Source organism: Hemicordylus capensis, chromosome 3, assembly GCF_027244095.1.
Source record: "Hemicordylus capensis ecotype Gifberg chromosome 3, rHemCap1.1.pri, whole genome shotgun sequence".
NCBI lineage: Eukaryota > Metazoa > Chordata > Lepidosauria > Squamata > Cordylidae > Hemicordylus > Hemicordylus capensis.
This window is the reverse complement of record NC_069659.1, coordinates 321772084-321795360: the sequence shown is the minus strand read 5'-3', so window position 1 is coordinate 321795360 and position 23277 is coordinate 321772084. Positions and strand designations below refer to the sequence as shown.

Sequence of the window (23277 nt, the reverse complement as noted above, 5' to 3'; positions counted from 1 at the left end):
CAGGAAACTTTGAAATATAACAAAAACCATCTCCTGTCCTGCTCTGGACTATTGTGGTTAAGACGTTTTCTTGCTGCTTTCCTTGTAAGTCATTTGGCCACAGCAAGATGGAATGCACAAGGCATTCCTTATGTTCCTGCTTCAGGATTTGCTGTGGGTTCACATGTCAGCCAGCGTGCTCACAGGCTGTGGGTTCACATAATGTGGGTTCACATGTAAGCCAGTGTGGTGCAGTGGTTAGAGTGCTGGGAGTTCAAATCCCCATTCAGCCATGATACTTGCTGGGTGACTCTGGGCCAGTCACTTCTCTCTCAGCCTAACCTACTTCACAGGGTTGTTGTGAGGAGAAACTTAAGTATGTAGCACATCGCTCTGGTCTCCTTGGAGGTAGAGCGGGATATAAAATGTAAAATGAATTAAAAATATCTGTCAGACTGCATTCATCCATATGAACTTGTCAGGGCTCTCTGCTCTACAACACTGATTCTGGCCCCTGATTGGCAGAGAGTTGAGACAGGGCCTTTTCAGTTGTGGCCTTTCGAATCTGGATGAGCTCCACCATGTTGAAGAAACACAACGAGGCTCTTCTCGCGATCCGTTAGGGTGGCAGACCTGGGTGACCGGATCAGTCGCCCACATGACTGCCGGCTCCGTTACGGAGCTGGTGGGAGCTAGGAGGATCGGGGGCCATATGGCCCCCAGAAGCTCCAGCATGCCCTGCGAGAGTGCGCAGGGCATGCTGGAGAGACCCCTGAGCCAGGAGGCTGCTTTTCAGCCTCCCGGTCGGGGGTCTCCTTGTATGTAGCTGCGGTGCAGCTACTCACGATTTAAAAACCGGGTTTGCGGAGTGCTCGTTCTGCAAACCCAGTTTAAGGGGAGGGGTAGTTTTGCGGATTAACCGCCTAGAGGCCACTGGGCTCACCTGCGAGCCCGGTGGTTCTCATGGTCAGGCGAAATCGGGCTAGGCTCCCCTAGCCCGATTTCGCCTGATTGTTGGAATAGCCTCAACATCTTTCTAGAGAGGCTTTCAAACTTTTTGCTCCTTTTTTAAAAAATGGGTTTATAACTTGTACGTCTGGTTTTAACTGGGCCTAGTTTTAACTGGGTGTTATTCACTTTATGTTGTTTTATGTGCTTTACTGTTGTGAGCCACCCCAAGCAGTACTGTACTGGTGGAGCAGGATATAAATATTTTAAATAAATAAAATAGAAAATATAGCTTTCACAGGGGTATTTTCTCCAAAGGTTAGAAGAAAAGGGGGAAAAATGGATGTAGCCTCATCCTCTACATGCTTTTGGCAGCAAGTACAAGGTAATGAACTTACACCAGGGCATCGGCAGACCTTACAGTTGAAACAGAACAGATGAAACTCACAGCCTTTCCATTTCCCCATGCAACTGGTCAATTTCCCCTCGCAATTCACAAGTAATAAGGCGCTATTTTAAAAGTCTCCTTATGGGGATTTCGCAAAATGGAAAGCTTTCTGATGCAAGTGACTTTTGCAAAAACTGACTCTCTCTGAAGGCTGTTTTTAAAAATGTTACTTGTACAGTTTATCTTGCGGTGTAAAAAGCCAGTATCGCTTCCAGTTATTGCTGCTTGCCACTACCATTATGGTAAAGTTTAAAGAGGTAAACAGTAAGGCCAGGGGCGTAGCAAGGTTGGAGTGGGCCTAGAGACAAGATTTTAAAATGCCCCCCCCCCCCACTGAAGTAAAGAAAACTTAAATGAGGCTGAATAGTGGTAACAAAAAGCATAGTAAAATTTATATACATACACATATAGCTCCAGGTCTTAACACTCACATCAATTTCGGAGGATGAATACAACTGAAGGAATCCCGGGCGGGTGTGTGGCTGGGGGAGTCAGTCATGTGACTTGCCTCTGGCCTCCCCCAAGGCAGTGGGCCCCCAGACAACTGTCTCCCCTTGCCCTATGATAGTTACGCCCCTGACTAAGGCTATTCTCACAAGCAGCCTAACCAAGCCTTATGTGCAGCGCCAGGATCCAACTGACCCAGTTTTTTGCCACAGCCTTTTACCAAGTCTAAGGGTGCAAGTGCTGGGGCCGGACAGAGACACCAGCGCACACACCGAGGCAGGCGCCTAGAGCCCCCATCTCATCAGAGTATCCCCCCAATGTGCCACACTTGGTGCACAGTGCATTGTGGGATACATGGAGGCTGAGGCACATCATCCCGGCCTCTGGAGATCTGTGCTGCATGCAGCAGCTCAGACCATCTGGGAGCGCGGTCCACACTCCCAGTTTTACCTGGATTGTCTAGCAGGAAGGTATGTTATGCACAGCCTTCCCCCTGCCTGCCCGCCCTCCATGTCTCCTGGTCTTGTGAATAACCTTGGTGTGTTTATGTAAACTGGAAAATGCAAACAAAATAATGCACTGTCATTATTGGAGCCCTATGCAGACTGTGAAACTTAACCATCCTTCATTTTCATTAACCACCATTAAGCATTGTATATACATTTCTAAATTAGGGTAACGTACAGGCCAAAACCAATATTGTATGTTAGACCATAGTTTGAAATCACTCTGCAAACTACGGTTGTGTTTACCATGGTTAAGCCTAGGGTTACATCTGCATAGAGCAAACCATGGTTAAGACAGTTTTCTCACCAATCCAACCTCTCTCCTTGCAAGGTAACAAGTAGGCCTTGCAGGTAGAGATAAGCAAACTCTCCCACTTGCCATAAGCTGAATTCTAACTTATTCCCAAGAAACTGGGGAAAACCTGGGTTCCCACCAACCCACCCACCTCCAAACTGTCTCCCAACCCCCAAACTACCTTTCTGCTTTTCTTTTCTTACTCAAATGGCAGCATGTGGGAAGAAGAAAGCAGAACACTGCAGTACATTAGGGCAACAGTGGGGAGGGGGAAGTGGAATACCTCCCTTCTTCACATGGGCTGCCACCATCACCATTTAAGCAAGTAAATTTTGGAGAGGTAGCAGGGTAGAATTGCAGAAGACTGGTGGAGATGGAAAGAGGAAAACCAAGAATTATCCTCTGGCTTGGATTTTGATCTGAGCTGGGGAAAATTCAGGAGCTTGTAAAAATCTGCTTGTCAGTGGAGGCGGGCTGTTCAGAACCCCCAAATTCCTTTTCAGGCCCAACTAAATTATCGGTTTCACTGCACCTTTGGGTTAAGGCAACAAATCATCCTTAGCACTAATAATGGTAAAGCATTATGTGAGTGTTGAATCGGTGTCTTGACTTTCGTTTGGATGTTCCACTTTACATTTTTAAAGAAAAGATAAATGTGCAATTCAGATACTGCAAAGATCAGCACAAAGAATACTGCATTTGTAACTCAGTTTAGCGCCACGCCAGGCTGCAGCACAAGGCTGGCTGAGGGCCCACTTCACCAGTGAAGTGATAAGATGCTGAAAACCCTTGTCAAACATCCTCAGATAAGGAATTATTCAGGGCAAAGGAGAATAACTGATTTAATGGGGAAACATTTGTTAGGGATGTCGCACAAGCTGATAAATAACCAATATGAGACCTCAGACAGAATTCTAGCAGCAAGCACAGAAAACATGAACGGTTAAGTCTGACAGTTTCTTATCAAGCTAGGTGGCAGTTTAAGTAGCAACGATGTTCAGTTTATAGCACGAGGAACCAGGGTGCACCACTCAATCAGTTGTGGGGTCTTGGGTGTGGATTTGTATTGCTGTCTAGCTGTGAATGCCTGGCATGTGTGGAAGATTTTGAAAACAAAAATCACCCACAATTTGGGGGGGGGGGACAAGTCAGCAGTTTATTTAGCTATATGTAGACACTACAGATTGGTTCTTGAGAGCAGAAGCTGTGTAGGAGGAGCATCCTGTGTAGGAGGAGCACCCATTCCTAGTTCTGGGAAATGGCCATGTGTCAGCAAAAATCAAGGTAGGAGGGGGAAGTGATTGTGTGCTAGCTGCGTTCTGGGTAGGACAGGGTGGTACGCGCTTTTCTTTCACGCTCGATACAGTGCTGGGTAGAGTGTGAGTTAGCTCCCAGTGACCTACACAGATCATGGCTAGCTCTCAATCACTTTCCCCTCCTCCTACTTCAATTTTTGCTGACACACAGCCATTTCTTGTGAAGGCTTGGAGTATAAGGCTGGGAGCCTGGCTGAATGGTCCTCCTACCCAGATTCTGGTTGTGAGAACAAGCCTTGCATGATGGACAGAGGTAGAGTAAGCTTTTTGTCACCCTTTTACCTTAAACAAAAATGGTTTGCCTTTTTTTTTTTAAGGTAAACAAGGGGGATTTTCCCCTTGCCCACTCCACTCTTGCTGCAGCGGCCACTGGCCACAGAGAGGGATGGCAAAATTTGAGGAGGGGCAAAATTTGCTGCTCCTCAAATTTTGCCCCCATAGGCAAATGCCTACTCTGCCTCTCTGTCAGTCCACCACTGATGATGGATAAAAATGTTCAGATAACCAAGACATTCATGGAACAGTTTAAGACAGTAGCCATTTTGCAGCCTGATCCTGAGCTGGGACTCAGGCACACCCACCTCGGCAGAGAATCCCAGCCCTAGTATACATTTGTGAAGCTTTTGCCTTCTTTGGGGTGACTGGTGCTAGGATTCATAATACATATGTGGTGCTGAAGTGAACAGGGGTGCAAATTATATTTGCCTCTTCTCAACGATTAGCTAGAAACCGATATGGCCACACCACTGCATCACCTTCTGTGTAAAGCCTGTGCTCTGAATGGCATAAATGGCCACTTTTTGTGTGTGCGCGCAAGGCATTTAGGTGGAGTCACAACTGCTCAACCAATCTTTATTGTTACAATCCAAGACCAGTCAATGTCACAATGGCGTTTAACAGGGGTCCTCAAACCAGAGTCCCCAGAAGTTGTTGGACTTTGACTCCCATGATCCTTTGGCCATTGTGGAGGGGATTATGGGAGCTGAAGTCCAACCTGGGGACCCAAGGTGGAGAAACCCCTGACTTATATGCTTTGCAAGGCAGAGCTGGGTGGCCAGAAGCACCACAGTCGCAATCACAAGGCGCTGTCTCCTACCTCCAGTCTGTCTGTCCTCATTAACTTTTGTGCTGCAGCCGCAGCCGCAGCAGGAACCGGCATGCCAGGATTCCCTGCAACCAGCATTGGCGCTGTTTGCAGGATCTCTGCTGGGACTAAGCCAGGGGAGACAGGCCCCAAGTAGGGGTTAAAGGCTGTAGAAGCATTGGTGGCTAAGCTTGGTGCAACTGAAAACATTGGCTGGAAAAGAAGAAGAAGAAGAAGAAATGTAAATATTAGTCAGCTCATTACATTCATAATGCGTCACATACAAAGCCAGTAGCTAGCTTGACACTGCAGCAGCAATATGGAGAAGCAGCCTATACTCATTGTGTACCTTCCCCCACCCCCACCACCAATATCATCTGCACTATTTATTATGACTGCTGCCATTGTTTAATAGGCTTGTTCATTGACTGGGTAGGACAAGTGTCATATCTAGCTTAGGGGCAGCTGTGGATGCTCCCAATTTTCATTTGTGTGCAAGTACAAAGCAAAGGGAGAACGGGAAGCATGATAAGAACATAGGAATATAAGAAAAGCCCTGCAGGATCAGTGGCCCACCAGATGCCTCTGGGAAGCCCACAGGCAAGAGCTAATCAGCTGCTAAGCATCAGCTGGGTAGGGCAACCACAGCCTATCCAGATTCCATCCCTAGCATTTGAATGAGGTAGGAGGAGACACCATCCTACCCAGCAGATGCTTAACATGTCACCATGCTCCCCACCTCCTACCTTGATTTTTACTTGCACATGACCAAAATCTGGGAGTGCGTACAGCTCCCGAAGCTGGGTAGGATGTTTGTCCGACTCAGTTAATGCTCACATGAACAAGCCTACTCTTTATTCAGCACCAGCGGTATGTGAACAGAACATGGACAAAAGGCATTCCATTGGCAACCTCTGCATTGCTGGGAGGTATCTGTAAGGTAGGCATGGCTTGTGGAGTCATTAGTTGCTGGGCAGGAGCGGCATTACACTGACCTGCACTGCACAGCTGACCACACCCTCTTGTTGGTCAGTGGCCCCCACAGCTTCACATACGTGCACCCTCTCCCACCACTTTGCAGTGGCATCCAGGTGGCAACAATGTCACAGGCTGTGAGTAGTACAGGACTATTTAGAGTAGGCAGTACCAGCACTCTGTGGGATCAGCATGGAACCATCCCGTATCATATCCCCATTTTTTTTAAAAAAAGGGATCAATGCCTCCAATATGATTCCTATGACACAAAACTGTCGAGAAGGCTTCAGTGCTGATGCCATTTTGCCACCTACAGCAATATTAAAAATACATCCTGGCAATCTTAGGTTTTAAATGTAATTTAAAAAATATATCCTGGGCACTAGGGTTACTGATCTCTGGAGCTGGAGGGTATAAAGGTTACCTAGTCTAACTTCTGATTTTATCTGAGGCAGGAATGATGCCAAGAACTTAAAAAAAAAAAAGCAAGTGGGTGGTGCTTCCCTGCTCTCACCAAAATAATAATAATATCTATAATAACCAACAGTATTGATGATAAAATTCTGGCATCCCAGGTCCTTGGGAAGGACTTGATGTCTGGATAAAACAAACCAGTCAATAATACCTGTCTGACTGTGTAAACAAGAAATAATAATAATAATAATAATAATAATAATAATAATAATAATAATATCCCCCAAATCTACCCATGAGAGAAGGAGAACAGCTTCATAGCAAGTTATAAAAGAGCAATAATATTTTAAGGTCACAATATGACTGAAAATGTATTCCACAAAGGAAACGTTCTTTGCAGTAGAGGAAAATTTACTGCAGTAATTCTGAATGATTAGGATACTATTTTCACTCGGTTTTTAATATTGTGCCTACATTATACTAGAGGTTTAGAGTGCACATCCCTCTTCAATTAATTAATTGGAAGAAGACCTTACAGGAATTGTCGTCTACTACTACTACTACTACTACTACTACTGTAGTACTAAAATACAATGGTTACTACTACTGACACATTACTTCCACAGAACTTAAAATGATCAAGAGCTGCAAAAGATAAAAATAATAATTTGTACTGTAGTAGTTATGGCGGAAACGTCTTGCAATACACACAAACATATGAACCTGCCTTATACTGAGTCCTTCTTTCCATCTAGCCCAGTGCTATTCTGACTAGTAGCTGCCCAAGGCCTTAGGCAGTCTCTCCCAGTTCTTAATAGGGATATGAGGGATTGAGCCTGGGACGTTTTGTATGCAAGGCATGAGCTCTACACTAAACTACGGCCTTGTCCAGCAATGATCCCAGATAGATTTGAATGTGCTAGGAGTTCCTCCACACAGCTAATGCTGGGCTTCAAAGCAATTATTTCAGTCCATAAAGATGAATATATTCTAACATGTAATTGGAACTTTGGAGAATTGTGGTGTGTGTGTGTGTGTGTGTCAGAGGGGGTATATGGTATGAAGGATCCTAAAGCAAATAAGTCATCAAGGAGTAAGTGAAGGACTCTGGCATAGTTATTACTATACAGAGGGATACATGTGAATGCAGTCAGTATTTTGTGATATTCCCTAACTCCCCAGTCCAGCACCTGCTTCCTAAATTTTAAGTCCTCCCTGCTAAGATGCAAAATCATTGACAATCTCAAGACCCCTCCCCTCTGCTATTCGTTCCTTGTCATCCTTGACTTGTGACCAGCCCAATTCACATGACTGCATACACACCCTAGCAGGGATCAGCATTCAAAAATGCTGGAGGGCAAGCAATAGATTGATTCGCTTAATTGCATGATAAATAGAAGACTCATTGAGTTGACTCATCACATCACATAGAGCAATATGAAATTCTCCAGCCAATGTCCTTGGAGAGAAATGTCTTCCTAGTCCTAGTAAGATTATAGGTATACCCTAAGCATCCAACAAGACCCGCGGCCCAAGTATCTGCGATTAAACCTAACAGCACCTACACCACTCAATCTCAACTCTCCACTTTTATCTGCCAATGAACTGTCAACAGACTAATAAACTCAATAGACATTTGAAGCATTCATTGAAATCTCAGGAATCAAATAACAGGGTTAAAGTGGGCCTCATACTATCATAGCAAACCTTGATGCCAGTGGGGCTGGTGCTGTGGGGTGTGTGTGTGTGTGTGTGTGTGTGTGTGTGTGTGAGAGAGAGAGAGAGAGAGGTGGCAAGTGGCACCTTTAAGAATACATTAGAAGGTGCTCGCCTCTGCTCCAGCAGCACCTGCAAGATGCTCTGAGCTGCAGTGCGCTGCCCAGCACACCCTGGCAGGGGATCAGCTCTGCCACTCACTTGGCTTCCACGGTGCCAATCCCTCACCGGACCCGATCCCCCAGCTTGCAGGTGCTGCTGGAGTGGAAGTAAGCACCTTCTGAGTTATGCTTAAAGGTGCCTCTTGCTGCCCCTCCCCCAGCGGTACCCGTACCGGCCACCACTGCTGGACACCCCAAACATAACTGGAGCGACAGTATCAGAGCCTGACCCAGAAAAGTCTTGTGCTGTGCTGATATGACCTTTCTCATCCAACAGCTGTGCAGACCACACAAGCCCAGGAGCCAGAGCCCACAGTCAAGGGCAGCAACCACCACTGCCTTATCTGTTTCCAGCAGTTGTCAGAGCAGTTGTGAAAATCCCTAGCTGGGAAGAAATGAGAGCACATATCCCATGGCTGCAGGATTAAGCTCCTGGATTTGTATGCATTTGGTTGTCTGCACTGGAGCATCTGAAGGAGAGTGCACCAGCACAAGGCAAGACCAGTCAGGGCCGGTGCAGGTGCCGCCGGGAGCGGCAGTGAGAGGCACCTTTAAGAGTAACGCAATCCGTGCTTGCCTCTGCTCTCGCCACACCTGAACACTGCTTGGAACAGCAGCAGCCCCTGCGGCGGGGGATCACCTCCACCACCCACCTGGCCTCCGTGGAGCTGATCCCCTGCCAGCGGCCAGGTGAGTGGTGGAGGCAATCCCCCACTGCAGGGGGTGTTGGGGGATGCACTGTTGCTCCCAGCAGCATTCAGGGGTGGTGAGAGCAGAGGCAAGCACTGATTGCTTTACTCTTAAAGGTGCCTCTCGTCGCCCCTCCCAGCGGTGCCCACACCAGCTGCTACTGGGCAGGACTATTGTGTATAAGATCCTAAAAGAAAGAAAAAATCAGTATAATGACTATGGGGGGGGGGGGAATGTGTGTATTGAGTGGGTAGGTGGGAGGATAAAAAGGGAAATAAGAAGGTATATTGTTTCTATAATCTGAAAGGAAAATATTTCAGTAATTTGGGATATTTTTTTAAACAATACCTACCAACCACATTCATATAATTTATATTCTCTGCACTGGGGGATATTTAACCACATTTTAAACATTCCCCCATGGTCCACAGTCAGTTGGACGGAACATGAGCTAGAAAGTTACCAAGCTGTTAGAACACAGCAACAGAAATGAGAACTCATTCATTCTGGTTCCAGTGACTGCTGAGTCATTGTGTGCTTAGTGGCCAAGTCGCTGGTTAAAATTCATGTCCTTGACTCCTTCATAATGCAGCGTCATCCTGCTCATTTTGTACTAAAGCTGCCAGAGGACAAAGGATACCTTGCAATTTTTATGCTGGTGCTTTTTATTCTGGTGGCCTAGCTAGAAAAAGGCTCCCACCTGACAATTTCCCAAAATGATGGATGGGGGAGGGGGGTTATAAAAAATATTTCCCAAACATTCTGCAGAAAGCTAGCCTACTATGACTACTATGACTGGCACTCAGTTCTGATGATTTTCATTCTTGGAAAAGAAATGTAAGAATAGTTAGCAGTCCCTGGGCCTCTGGACCTTCTGGAACCACAGAATGGACAGTCATGGGCCTCATCCCTTTCACGTGCTACACATGGCTTTTCTCTTTTTGCTTGAGGTACATTGTGCATGAGAGACTTTGTGGCCAAAGGCCTAAATCAGGTGGTCTTCTTTTAATCCCTTCTGATGTTGTGCCTTTATGGGGTACTTCCTATGTTACAAATTGCAGTGGGCAGGTGTGGTGACAATGAGGGGATGAACTTTGACATAGGATGTCATGTGCAAAGAACCTGAGTAGAACTCTCATGGAGAGGCATATGTTCCTGAATGGGGAGCTAATGAATATTCCCACAATCACATTCAAGCCTACATCATTTCCCATGGAGGAAGGCAGGAAAATATCCTTTATACGTATTTCAAAGTGTCGTGTTCAGGTGCAGCTGCCAGCCCCTAGTGCGGGTGTGGGAGGTGCTTTTCTGTGATGTGTTTCCACCCAGAAGGTTGCTGCCCTGTAGATGATATGGCATTTGTGTCATGCTGAAATTGTGTCATGCTTTCCTACAGGCGCCAGTTCTGTTGGAAAGAGCCACATGATTGGCCTGTCCACCTGGTGGTGGCATTTACATGCAGCGTTCACTCTTGTGGGAACATATAATTAAAATGCCGCTCCTTGGCAGCCGAAGGGTGTGTCTGAAGAGTACCCGACTTGTAACCGAACATGGCAGCGTGAGCTCATTTGTGTGTCAACTCACATCCTAAAGTTGTAACTAGCAGAGTGTTTACAGGGCCATCAAAACAAGCATTTGAAAAAAAACCCAAGCATTTGAAAAAAGACTTTAAAAAAATATGTTTGCCATGGAGGAAATATATTACAGAATGACATTCTAAGCATTGAAGCTTTACCTGTGCTTCCAATGACAAGTCTTTAGCAAAAAGAATGAGCTCTCTTTAGTCTCTGGCTTGTGAAAAGTAAAGCATTGGCACCTGCTGTTGAGGGCTGTCTTTCTATGCACAGCAGTGAAAGAAGATTCCAAAGGCCAAAGGTCACAGACTCACAGTTCAGAATTAGCTCATAGAAGAAGGCCTTATGGAATTTAGCATGTACTAGCAATCATAGCAAAGCATGCTATTGAAACACACACACACACACACCCCACACTTTCTGCATTAATATGAACTTTTTTTCCGAGATAGTAGTAAAGGGTTTAATTTATCAAAATATCATAAATATATGAGATGCACATTTTGAGGGCAAGCCAATATGAGACTAAAGGATTAGTGTCTCAGAATATCTTCTTTCTGTAATAACTTGAACATATTTTAGCTCTGATCACAATGTTTGCACAATTCAGGCTCTGTACACAAGAAGCAGTGCTTTGAAGACCTTATTTGATCATAACAGCGAGACCCCTTTAAAGGAGAAAGCTCAATCACGTCTACTAATGGAGGGCCACCTCTCTTCCACAGCTGCCCCCCTTATGAGGCTGAGTAAGGTGCTACCTTATGATTGCCTACTGGCCATCCCCACCGATCTACCACCTCTGGCTGCCTCTACCAGCCAGCCTGTCACCAGCCTCTTCCTCCACTCTTCCGCCTCTGTCTTTTCAGAAGGGAGAATGTGGAGGAGGAAGGCAACAGTGGTGGCTTCTGCACCACCACTAGGTAATGTAAGGATAGAGAGCTTGGCTGGGGTGGGTGGAAGGCAGGTGTGCAGGGTTCTCTGCATACCTTGGAGATGGGACAGTTCCAGGAAGACTGGGTAGATGGGTGGGAGACTTGGGGGAAGCAGGGGCGTGCTCCGTGTGCCCTGAGGGTGGGGGTTATGGAGGGGATTAAGTGGGTGGAAGTTTGGAGGAAAACTGGTGCATGGAGTGATCCACAGAATGGGGTGGTTGGGAGAAAGAGATGGGGGATGGCCAGACTAAGCATGGGGGGGTGTCTTGAGGTAAAGTGAAAATGCAACTGTGAAATTCTTTTCACAGGAGAAGCAGAAGCATCTCGAATACTCTTTCAAGACAACATATTGAGGATACATGTTGAACATGAGTTTACTAAAGGAAACACAAAGACCTTGTGCTCTCTAAAGTACAGGATGTAGCTAAAGTGACAAAAATAACCTACTATAGTTTATTTAAGTGAAAATTTCAATTAAATGTTTATAGCAAAATTGGATGATTATTTGAACAGGAAACATGCCTTCAATCTTTAGGTTAATTAAATAATAGATAGATGACAACTTGATTCAATATGGCTGCTTCATTAGACTATGCTTTATTAATTAATTACATTTTTATACTGCGCTATACCTTAAAGTCCCTGGACAGTTCACAACGAACTATTATTGGATAAGGTTCATATGCTGGTTCTATTTAGTTCTTTTATCTGGGGTTGTTTATGAACTTATAGAGGGGGGGAAATCATTACATAAAATGGAGAGAGAGAGGTGGGTGAGGGAGAAACAATCCAATAAGGCAAATAAAATTTATGGGTACTTTCTGAGAATAATGAAGGGCAGGGTGGGGGGGGGGGGATCAAATCTAAAATTGGAAATTTGTATTATATGACTTAATTTCAATCTCTATCTTAGGTCCACTTCACATTTTACAAATGTCCTATGCAAGAGTACTTCTGTGCAGGAAATAATGCACATAGATTGTTACATGTGACAGTTACCAATAAAGTATATTCACTGTGTTTACATGGATTGATAAGGGAATGTGCTGAGGCAGGAATGTTTGAATGTGGAAAGTGACCTTTATTTCTTGACTCTTTCCCACAGCTTCATGGCTCTGCACATTTGAGCTTTGACCTCAGATGTGATGACCCTAATCAGTCTTCCACACATCTAGCAAAAGCCTGTGAAATTCCTTCATAGGATGTAAATAATCTGTGGATCATCTATTATGGTACCCATGCCTTATCTAGGAGACATTTTCAACGGATACTACAGTACTAGTACTTGTACTCTTACTGCAGCAGCTAATCTTAAGTAATTATGTAACTATCCTAAGTAATAATATACTTTTACTTGCTTTGCAAGAGGTCAATAACTCTGGGACCCATGAATTTTATTTTAGGAAGGAACAGCCCACCTACTCCATAAATACTGATGCTGGAACATTTACCTGATGCTGGAACATTAACTGATGCTGAAACATTTACACTTCAAGAAGATGACCTTCTAAAATGTATAAAACTATCTTAATGTATAAAACTATCCTTGGAGCTGCAGGGCTCCAAAGTGCAAATATGTGGAGTGTCTTAGATTACACTGCAGCCTGTCTCAAATGGATTGGCTGTCACATGATAAAGTTCAGAGTAACCAAGAGCTGACTCAAATGTGCAGGCACTCACATGTGACAATTCTCTTGTGGGACGGTACCATCTCAGAATGCACTTGGGGGGATACTTGTTTGAAAGAACTTCAGTTTCAACATCTCCTTCCATGAAGAATGCTTCCATACCAAGCCTATCCTAAGCTTTACACTGGTATCACCATGGTATATTTCCATGTGGAGGGAGATTTTGATATAAACTAACTTTCAAAGCAGCATTCTCATGACATGTTTCTGATTGTACAGAGTAGGGATGGGCAAACAGGTTGGGTGTTGAACGGGTTTTACCTTGAACCGGTTTGGTTTGAGAGTCCAGAGTCTAACCAAACCAAACCCTGTTCGGTCCAACCCTGGACCGCTCCCCCCTCCCGGCCATTCACGGGATCTGCAAGTCAATTTTTTTTATTCTATTTTAGTACTTACCCCCTCTGGTGGGGGGGTTCTCTGAGGTTGCGGGGGGGGGGGAGAGTCCAAGGAGGTTCCCCCCTCCCCCCTCAGGCCTTCCTTGTGGCAAAAATCGCCTCGTTTGAGCATTCTTCGGCCCCTTCCAGGCCATTCCCCCATCATGGGAGCCATTTTGGAGACTGCTGCACATGCACAATGGGCCCCTGTTGGCCGGGTCATGAGGCCCCACTGCCTCAGAGAAGTCCTCCAGAGGAGTAAGTACTATTTTTTAAAAATGACTCACAAACCCCCCTGAACACGCGGGGCTGAACCAAACACAGGGCGTTGACTCAGTGCGTGGCAGCTGTGAAAAAAGCAAATGCCATGCTAGGGATAATTAGGGAGAGGATCGAAAATAAAAATGCTAATATTATAATGCCCTTATACAAATCTATGGTGAGGCCACATCTGGAGTACTGTGTACAGTTTTGGTCACCATATTGGTGATATTGTAGAAAGATATTGTAGAATTGGAAAAGGTGCAGAAGAGGGCAACCAACAGGATCATGGGCCTGGAGCAGATTCTTTATGAGGCAAGGCTACAACATCTGGGGGCTTTTTAGTTTGGAAAAGAGGCAATTATGAGGAGACATGATCAAAGTATATAAAATTATGCATGGAGTAGAGAGTGGACAGAGGGAAATTTTTCTCCTTCTCTCACCACACTAGAACCAGGGGTCACCCCATGAAACTGAAGGTCAGGAAATTTAGGACCAACAAGAGGAAGTACTTTTTTACACATCACATAATTAATCTATGGGGCTATTCTCATGATCAACAAAAATCGGGCTAGGAGAGCCTAGCCTGATTTTTGTTGATCGTGTAAACCACAGGCGAGCCCTGATTTTGCTATCGTGTAATCGCAGGCGGGCCCAGTGGTTTACAAGTAGGTAACCTGCTCAAGTAGACCTCTCCAAAGCCCGGGTTTGCGGAGCGAGCGCTTTCTGATCGTGGCGCGGCTACTCACGAGGAGACCCACGGAGGGGAGGCGAAAAGCTGCCTCCCGGCTCCGGGGGTCTCACCAGCATGCCCTGCGTGCTTGTGGGGGCCAATTGGCCCCCGCTCCCCCAGCCCCTGCTGACTCCATCACGGAGCCGGCAATCATGAGGGCGGCCGATATGGCCGCTCAGGGCTCCTGCAGTGATCGTCTGCGGGTAAAGCAGGCCAGCTGGTTTTGTGCACACCCCTAGTATGGAGCCCTCCCTGAGCTTGGAGTTCTAATGAGTCTTGTGCAACAGCGCATGTGTACAGGCTTTGGGTGAGCTGCACACATGCTTATGTCACACCCCCACAAGCCCTGAAACACAAGTACAAGATCATGTATGTGAAGTTCTTTGATCACCCAAGAATGCTATAAAAATGATGATTATTGGCTGTTCTTTAATGGAAGTAGATTTCTAGATTCATGAACCACATTACAATTCTCAGGTAGCAACACGCAGGCCATATGTGGCCCACTAAGGGTAAAATGAAATGCTGTTTGAATGTGTTATTGGACTTGCATGTCTCAGTTTTCAAAAAACAGGGGCAGGGGCCCTGATCCAGATCAGGATCACAATGAGACAGGGTGGGAGGGGTTAATGCTTTGCCTGCACTGTGGCCCTCATGCAGATTGTGCCCCATCCCTTGTGTGCCATTTATCTCAAGAAACAAGATATCATTGGCATCAGGGGAAATGTTTTCCCCAATGTAAACAGAATATGTGTGTATAAGAGCAATCCAGAATGGGACCATGGTGGAGGCAAAGTGTTAACGCTTTTCTACCCAACACCATGGCCCCAATCTGGATCACTATTTATTTACACAAGAAAACCAAGACATGCAAAGACATTAAAAGACATTAAAAAGAATTTGTTGTTTGACCCTAATTCTAAAGGACTTTAGGTAAGATGAGGTGCATTTGAGGATTGAACAACTGTCACTTTGGGGCATGAGGTGGTGGTAGCACAGCATGCGTATAAGTATTATTGCAAGATGTATTCTGTATGGCAGTCACAGACAAGACTTGGTTGCTTTGAATGAATGCTTAAGACCTGATGCCACAGCTCCTGTAATCATAACTGGAATTGTTGTGCCATATAAACCAGTGTTCTTAATGACTTACTTAAGAGAAATTAACGCTTCAAATTTGCAGAGGGAATTAACTACGTTGTTACTAATATTTACAACTCACCCCTTGCTAACCGGGCGGGCAAAGAGGCACCTTTTAATGTGGTGAGTCTCTTTATTTAGCAGGGGGAGAGTAACTGGCCCTATCCACCCCCAGCACAGTACTTCCAGTGACTGTTGCTGGTGTCCATCTTATTTTTCTTTTTAGAATGTGAGCCCTTTGGGGACAGGGATCCATCTTATTTGTTTGTTATTTCTCTGTGTATACCACCCTGAGCCATTTTTGGAAGGGCGGTATAGAAATTGAATTAATAATAATAATAATAATAATAATAATAATAATAATAATAATAATACTATCAGCAAAATTTAGAATTGTCACTAACTGGGGAAAAAGAAGACCACCAGGAATAAGATAATTTTATTCAATCAATCAATCAATCAATTTATATTCCGCCCTTCCTAAAGTGGTTCAGAGTGGTTTACATTAAAATCAAAAACACATAATAAAACAGTTAAAATCAGAAAACTTTAAATTAACAGATTAAAGTTAAAACTAGATATCATTAAAAGCCAGGCTAAAAAGATGGGTTAAGTCTCTCCTGAAGGCCTCTAAGGACGATAATCCTTTTATTTCCATGGGGAGTGCATTCCACAACCCAGGGGCAACAACTGAGAAGGCCCAATCCCTGGTCTGAGAAGGCCCAACTGAGAAGGACCAATCCCAGATGAATTGGTGGCACCCGAAGACAGACTTGAAGACTGTTTTTAAAAATATGGGAAATCTTAATACAGGACAAATTATTATTGGAAATTAAAGCCTCATTGAATATGAGCTATACAAATTATTTTTTTGAAAGGTGGATTCCTTTTCTCAATTTTACTGACAAATCTAAGTCTACTTATACCAGACCAGAATGGTTAAAGATATTTGTTATATGAGATATTTAAGTTTAAAATGATAGGGATATTTTGTGTGCCTTTATAAATATTAATAATGCTGATTTTGTTTGTAAATGCTTGCTACATGTGAAACATTGTTTATATTATTGTTTTAAGTAGGGGGGATAAATAGTCAAAAGAACTGAAACTTGCTTTGGTGTCAGGGTGGGAGATGGTAGGTCTTATAGCTCTCTTCCTCATCGTGACGTTTAATGGAATAATCATAAACAAGAATATGAAGCTTGCCATTGGACAGAAAATCCATGTTGGGAGGGATCGCCTCGGCTCTCAGAATAACACACTAATCCTTCATTTGGCCCAAGCTGCCTCACGTAAATCTATGAAGTTCCTAAAACTAAGAAGGGGAAAGGTTTTGAGAGTCAGAAGTGAGTATCTGCTGAGTATCTCTTTCATGCTTATTATAAATGTCGGAAACCCAAGAAGCAGGAAATGCTTTCAGAGATAGCAAGCAAAGCAAAAAGTGAAACAGAGATGGAGCCTGAATGTTCAATATAGCTAGAGCTGCATGATCCAGATCCACTTTAAAGTCTTCCAGAATTTCAGATCTTTTACAAATCGGTCAACACACTAATATGCTGTGGGCTTAGCACATTCAGGGTGCACCTGGACAAGAACTCTTGTAGCATTTCATCTCAGTTGCCCCCTCAATGTCCCAGAATGAGTGGGTATTTGTGTGCATGTATGTGTATGTGTGTATGAGAGAGCGTGCACATATACCTCTGAGTGTGTGTGTGTTTCACAGACATATTAGCTTCTTTTTGACAGGGTTTTTAGTGTTTACTTCCCCTTTCCCCTCCAAAATTCACACAGAATTCACACAGTTACTCATACACCTCCAATAATATTCATTCTGTGAACATTCTGTGAAAACCTTGCCACAAAATCACAGTGTAGCCAGGACTGGATTCTTTTTAAATTCTGAGATGATATTAACAACATGTCTCACTGCATGCATGCATGGCTTGAATGGCATAAATTTTATGGCCTATATTCAGACAAGTGTTGCACTCGCATAAAGATATAGTGCAACGACATTGCACAAAGAAAGCGACCTCTGTTTCAGACTAGTTCTTGTGCTAGCAGAAGATGCTGACATCCTGCACAATGCATTGTACAACATGTTGCACAACCTTGTACATGCCATGGAGAAGGTCTTCCAGTACCGGATGCACAACATTGTGGAGTACAATAAACTGCACAGAGGTGTGTGTCTTCTTGCATTATGCTAGCACGACACTAGTCTGGATGAAGGTCACTGTAAGCTTTTTTTTTTTAAATGATGAAAATAAAAAAGTTCTAATGATCAAGGAGGAGGAGGAGATGGGAGAAGGCAAGGGAAAGAATTGGTATCTATCAAAACTAATTCTACATTAGCTTCAATCTTCTAAGCAGTTCTGAACAAAAACTATTCAATGAGGTGGAGTGTAAACGATGACAGCAGCAACAACAAATATTTATATACCGCTTTTCAACAAAAGTTTCCAAAGTGGTTTACATAGAGAAATAAATAAATAAATAAGACGGATCCCTGTCCCCAAAGGGCTCGCAATCTAAAAAGAAATGTCAAGATAGACACCAGCAACAGTCACTGGAGGTATTGTGCTCGGGGTGGATAGGGATAATCTAAACAAATAAAGATTCAAACATGCTCTGTGAACTGTACTCCCATCTACATGAGTGTCAGAGTGCACCCTAAAAAACTCAGATTAAAGGATATGGATTATAAAACTTCTTCTAGAATTGTACAGTAATAACAATCAAAATGGTGTAGTATTTTTTGGTGGAGATGGGACTCTAAAATAGGTATTTGCAGAACGTTTCGAGGTTGAAACTTTTGACTTGAAAGAGGCCACTTCAAGTGTTTTAGGGTTCTGTTCTGAGCTTGAAACAGGCCCTTCATTCAAAGGGCATTCTGTTTCGAGCTCAGAACAGAACCCTACTTCGATCAAAATGTTTCAGCGCCATTTTGGAGGCCCCACCCCCCGTCGCCTTGCTGACGAGTTTTCTGGCACAGGCTTCTGATGGTCTTGCAATCTCCTAGCTCAGCTACGACCGGCCACCCTCCTCCCCTCAAAGGTTAGCTTGCACGCAGGCACAGCAGTGCGGAAGACTCAGGAAATAGGCCTCTCTTGCCGTCACCCACCACAACCAGCATCAGCCCTCCCTATGCCTACCAATCTGCTCCTGACTCTGCCTCGCACCCTCCTGGACATCTTGAGTTTTTTAAAAAATGCAAGCCCTAACTCTGATGGGAGAGGGAGAAGAATGAAGTTCCTTTAAGGCGGTGTCCAGCAAGGCCGGCTGTCCTTACCTCCGAGAATGGAATGGTGAGAGGGCCCAAGGTGACAGGAACGGCTGGCCGCTGGGGAGAGATGGAGGAAAGACTGCCAACAGGAAGGGATTCAGCACCAGTGGAGGAGGAGCTGAGCCCTGATAAGGCTGAAGGGGAGGCATGTGAGGATAACAGCAGCAGCATGCCTCCTGAAGGGAGGGGGTCTGAGCAGGAGGAAGGAGAAGACGGAGAGGCATTGGCAACAGCTGTAAGGGGAAATCAATTACAGGTAATAAAGAGGGGTGTTGGCCCCATAATTGGGGGAGGGCGATGCATAGCCTGTGAGGAGGCATATAAGGATGAGAAATGGGCTTGTGGAGAGTGTCAGGGGCCCCCGGAGAGGGACAGACACAAAGAACAAGCAGCCTGGGACAGAGGAGGCTGCTTGTTGAGGGTAATGCTCAAGGGTAATGCTCAATCCCCTCCCTGTCCCTACTCTGAGGCCAGTCCCGATTAGCCTAGCCAGGCTGGGTAGATGAGACAGGGATGTGTAGTTGGACAGGCGGGTATTTTTAAAAGGGGTGTGGGGTCGAGGCATTCTATTTAAGCTGTTGGTGGCACACACAATGCAATCTGTAGCACTGTAGTGCATATACAGAAGTTAGAAAAATTAAATCCCCACCCCCAAAAGAAGCAGGCTTTATTGGGGTAGGCTTTTTTGGAGGGGAAACGAGCAACAATGGGGTAAATTGAAGGGAAGGGAAAGAGGATTACCGTGACCTCTCCTAAATTAAGCCATCCCTCCTGTCCTACATAACTAGTACCTAATACCTCCCTGCAAATAGGTCCTATTTAAAGAACTCTCTAATCTGACCATGGATGGGGTAGTGGGGGAGGCTTACCATCCAGCATGTTCTGCTGGAGCTTCACCAGGTGCTGCTCTCAGATGCCAGGCAGACACTGGGACTCAACAGCTGGGACTCAATAGTGTGTGTTGGGCAGGTGGGCACCCAATCATCCAAAAAAAAAAAAAAAAAAGTTGGTGGGGTGGTAAAAACAAACAGAGAGAGCGCCTGGCAGGCTGGGCACCAGACAGAAGTCACAACACACCAGCCTTTAAAACAAAACAAAATTGTCCAATGATCCTGGCACACACACTCATACAAGTTATAGTTTGTTTTGTTTGTGAGATAGTGTTGTGGCGAGAAATGGACACTGGCAGCTCTGTGTATGCGCATGTATGCATGTATGTAATATTTCTTGGTGATTTTTATAACTTCTTGTAACTAAATTGTCTGCTGCTGACACATACACCACCGCCATGACCAGTGATGAGATGGACCGTTTCCTTGACCCATGTGCCCAGCACCAATCTGTTGCCCTGACCCATTGGGCTCAGCAGCAAACTGAGGCCATGGAGTTATCTAGACACAGGCAGGCAGCAGTGTCGCAGGATATATGCTGGAGAAGAAGAAAAGAAAGAAGAGTTCTTCTCATGGTATGAGAAAGCTTTGTTTCTGTTCAAACCATTAATCCATCAAGCTCAGTATTGTCTACAGTACACAGAGTCAGACTTCTCTCAGGTTACAGGTAGGAGTCTCTCCCTCAGCCCAATATCTGGAGATGCCAGGGAGGCAACTTGGAAACCTCTGCATGTGCAAGCATGCAGATGCAAGCATGCAGATGCTCATCCAAGAGAGGCCCCACCCACAGAGGCAATATCTTTGAGTGCTTCTCACATTTCTTCCATCCTGTTCAGAGTCTTCAGACAGCTGAGCTCAGAGCTGAGCTGCCTGAGCCATGACTGCTCTACCTTCCTGTCTCTCTGTGGCAGGCAGGATGGAAGGAAGGAAGGTTTGATTTCATAGTTTTCTTTTCTATTGCTTCAATACTACTTTTTCGTTGATAAAATCTCTTGCATTCGAGCCGACTTGGACTCCACAGTTATGGCAGGGTCAGTTGTAGAGGTGCCCAGTAACTCCTCTGGTCTAATTAGAATGTATCAGTTTCACTTTTTTGACTCCTGGGGATGTGATCAGGCTCCTTGGAGCTGTTTGGCCTCCGACTTGTCCTTTGGATCCATGCCCAACATGGCTCATAACATCTAGCAGGGAGGCTGTTAGAGATGGCCTAGTTGTCATCATAAATGCCTCACTGAGGGAGGGCAGGATGCCTCCATGCTTGAAGGAGGCAATTGTAAGACCTTTCATTAAGAAGCCTGCCCTAGAGCTCTCGGTGATGGATAATTATATGCCAGTTTCCAACCTCCCTTGGGTGGGCAAGATAATTGAGAGAATGGTGGCTGATCACCTCCAGGCAGTATTGGATGATACTGATTATCTAGATCCATTTCAAACTGGCTTTAGTGCACGCTATGCAGTAGAGACAGCCTTAGTTGGCATGATGGATGATCTCTACCAAGGAATGGACAGAGAGAATGTGACTCTGTTTGTTCTTTTGGACCTATCTACAGCTTTTGATACCATCAACCATTGTATCCTTCTGGATCACTTGTGGGATTCGGGAATAGGTGATACTGCTCTGCAGTGGTTCCACTCCTATCTCTCAGGTAGATTCCAGATGGTGTCGCTAGGAGACAGTTGTTCTCTGAAATAGGAGCTATTGTATGGTGTCCCTCAGGGCTCCATCCTATCTCCGATGCTTCTTAACATCTACATGAAACTACTGGGTGAGATCATCAGAAGATTTGGATCAGGGTGTTATCAATATGTTGCTGACACCTAAATCTATTTCTTCATGACTTCATCATCAGGAAATGGCATAACCCCACTAAATGCCTGCCTACAGGCAGTAATGGATGGGATGGGGGATAATAAATTAAAACTGAATCCAAACAAGATGCAGGTACTCATGGTAAAGGGTCATATTTTTCACGGGATGTGATACATCTTCCTGTTCTGGATGGGGTTGCACCCCGCCCCCAAAGGAACAGGTACACAGCTTGAGAGTGCTTCTGACCCAGGCCTCTCTCTGGTTTCTCAAGTTGGAGCTATGGCCAGAAGTGCTATCTATCAACTTCGGTTGATACGACAGCTGCGTACGTTCCTAGAAGGTAATGATCTCAGAGCTGTAGTGCACTTTAGCTTGACTACTGCAATGAGCTCTACATGGAGTTGCCTTTGTATGTAGTTCAGAAACTTCAGTTGCTCCAAAATGCGGTGGCTAGATTGGTCCCCGGGGTTTCTCAGAGAGACCATATTATGCTGGTTTTAAAGCAATTGCATTGGCTACCAATAGGTTTCCAGGCAACATACAAAGTGCTGGTGATTACCTTTAAAGCCCTAAATGGCATAGTATGAAGTTACCTGGGAGAGCACCTTCTTCTGCATGATCCCCACTGCACATTAAAAGTCCTCAAGAGAGCTCCATCTCCAGATGCTGCCAGCAAGCCTGGCGGCAACTCGGATGGACCTTCTCTGTAGTTGCTCCTTGGCTCTGGAATGCACTTCCTATAGCCGTCCATGATTCATCATCTTTACCCACCTTTAAAAGAGCCCTTAAGAAACATCTTTTTAACCTGGCTTTTAGTAATCTCTGGATGTTTTAAATTATTGTTTTAATTGTTGTTTTATTCTGCTTTTATTGTATTTACTTTTATGAACCACCTATATCCTTTGTAGTCAGGTGGCATGTAAATAAAATAAATAATAAAATATAACTATCTAGTTTTGCTGGATCTCTTCTTGACAAAGGCAGAACTTGGGTGCCTGCCTGCCTTCCTTGAGTTGTGGTTTAGTTTGTTTGTGAGATAATGTTGTGATGAAAAATCCACAATGGCTGCTCTGTATAGGTGTGGGAAAGATATAACTTGGTGACTGCTGTGATGAGCTCCATGTCTGGCCTTGAGACAGTTGGAACAATCTTGAAACGTTTTGAATGTTTAAGCCACAGGGAACAATGAGGAAACTTGAAACATCCCATTGTTCCCCATGGGGAGCTGCTAGGAACACGAAACTGGGTTGAGTGGTAGGGCATGATGGGTGCTACTTACCACCCAAACCAGAAAGGAAATGGGCAAGCGGGCAATGTTAAACACATTCTTAACTTTCCCCCAAACCCTCAAATGAGGATTCCGTCGAAGCAACCAGGTTGACTGTTGTTCTGATGGAATGTTTCTGCCATTTTGTGTTTCATTTCGAAATTGAAATGAAATGCAAAATCAGTTTTGTACACATCTCTACTCTAGCAGCATCAGCTCTCAGAGGCAATATCTCCTAATGGCCACTAGAGGCTTTAGGAGCATAGAAAGAGAGTGCAGGGTTCCTCACCCCCCCAAAACTTGGTTCTCCCAGAGTAAGTATCTCAATAGTCTCTCCCAGAGC

General features: G+C 44.8%; 1 protein-coding gene across 18 annotated transcripts in view; it reads right to left on the bottom strand.

Moving 5' to 3' along the window:
• MBNL1 (muscleblind like splicing regulator 1) overlaps positions 1-23277 on the bottom strand; it is a 243927-nt gene that overhangs the window by 36985 nt on the left and 183665 nt on the right. For 17 of the 18 annotated variants that reach the window (XM_053307253.1, XM_053307261.1, XM_053307262.1 and 14 more), the window contains one exon: positions 5036-5236. The exons of the other annotated variant lie outside the window; for it this stretch is intronic. In XM_053307253.1, coding sequence (XP_053163228.1) covers positions 5036-5236 — 201 coding nt within the window. The remainder of the gene's footprint in view (positions 1-5035; positions 5237-23277) is intronic. 18 annotated transcript variants of the gene reach the window in all.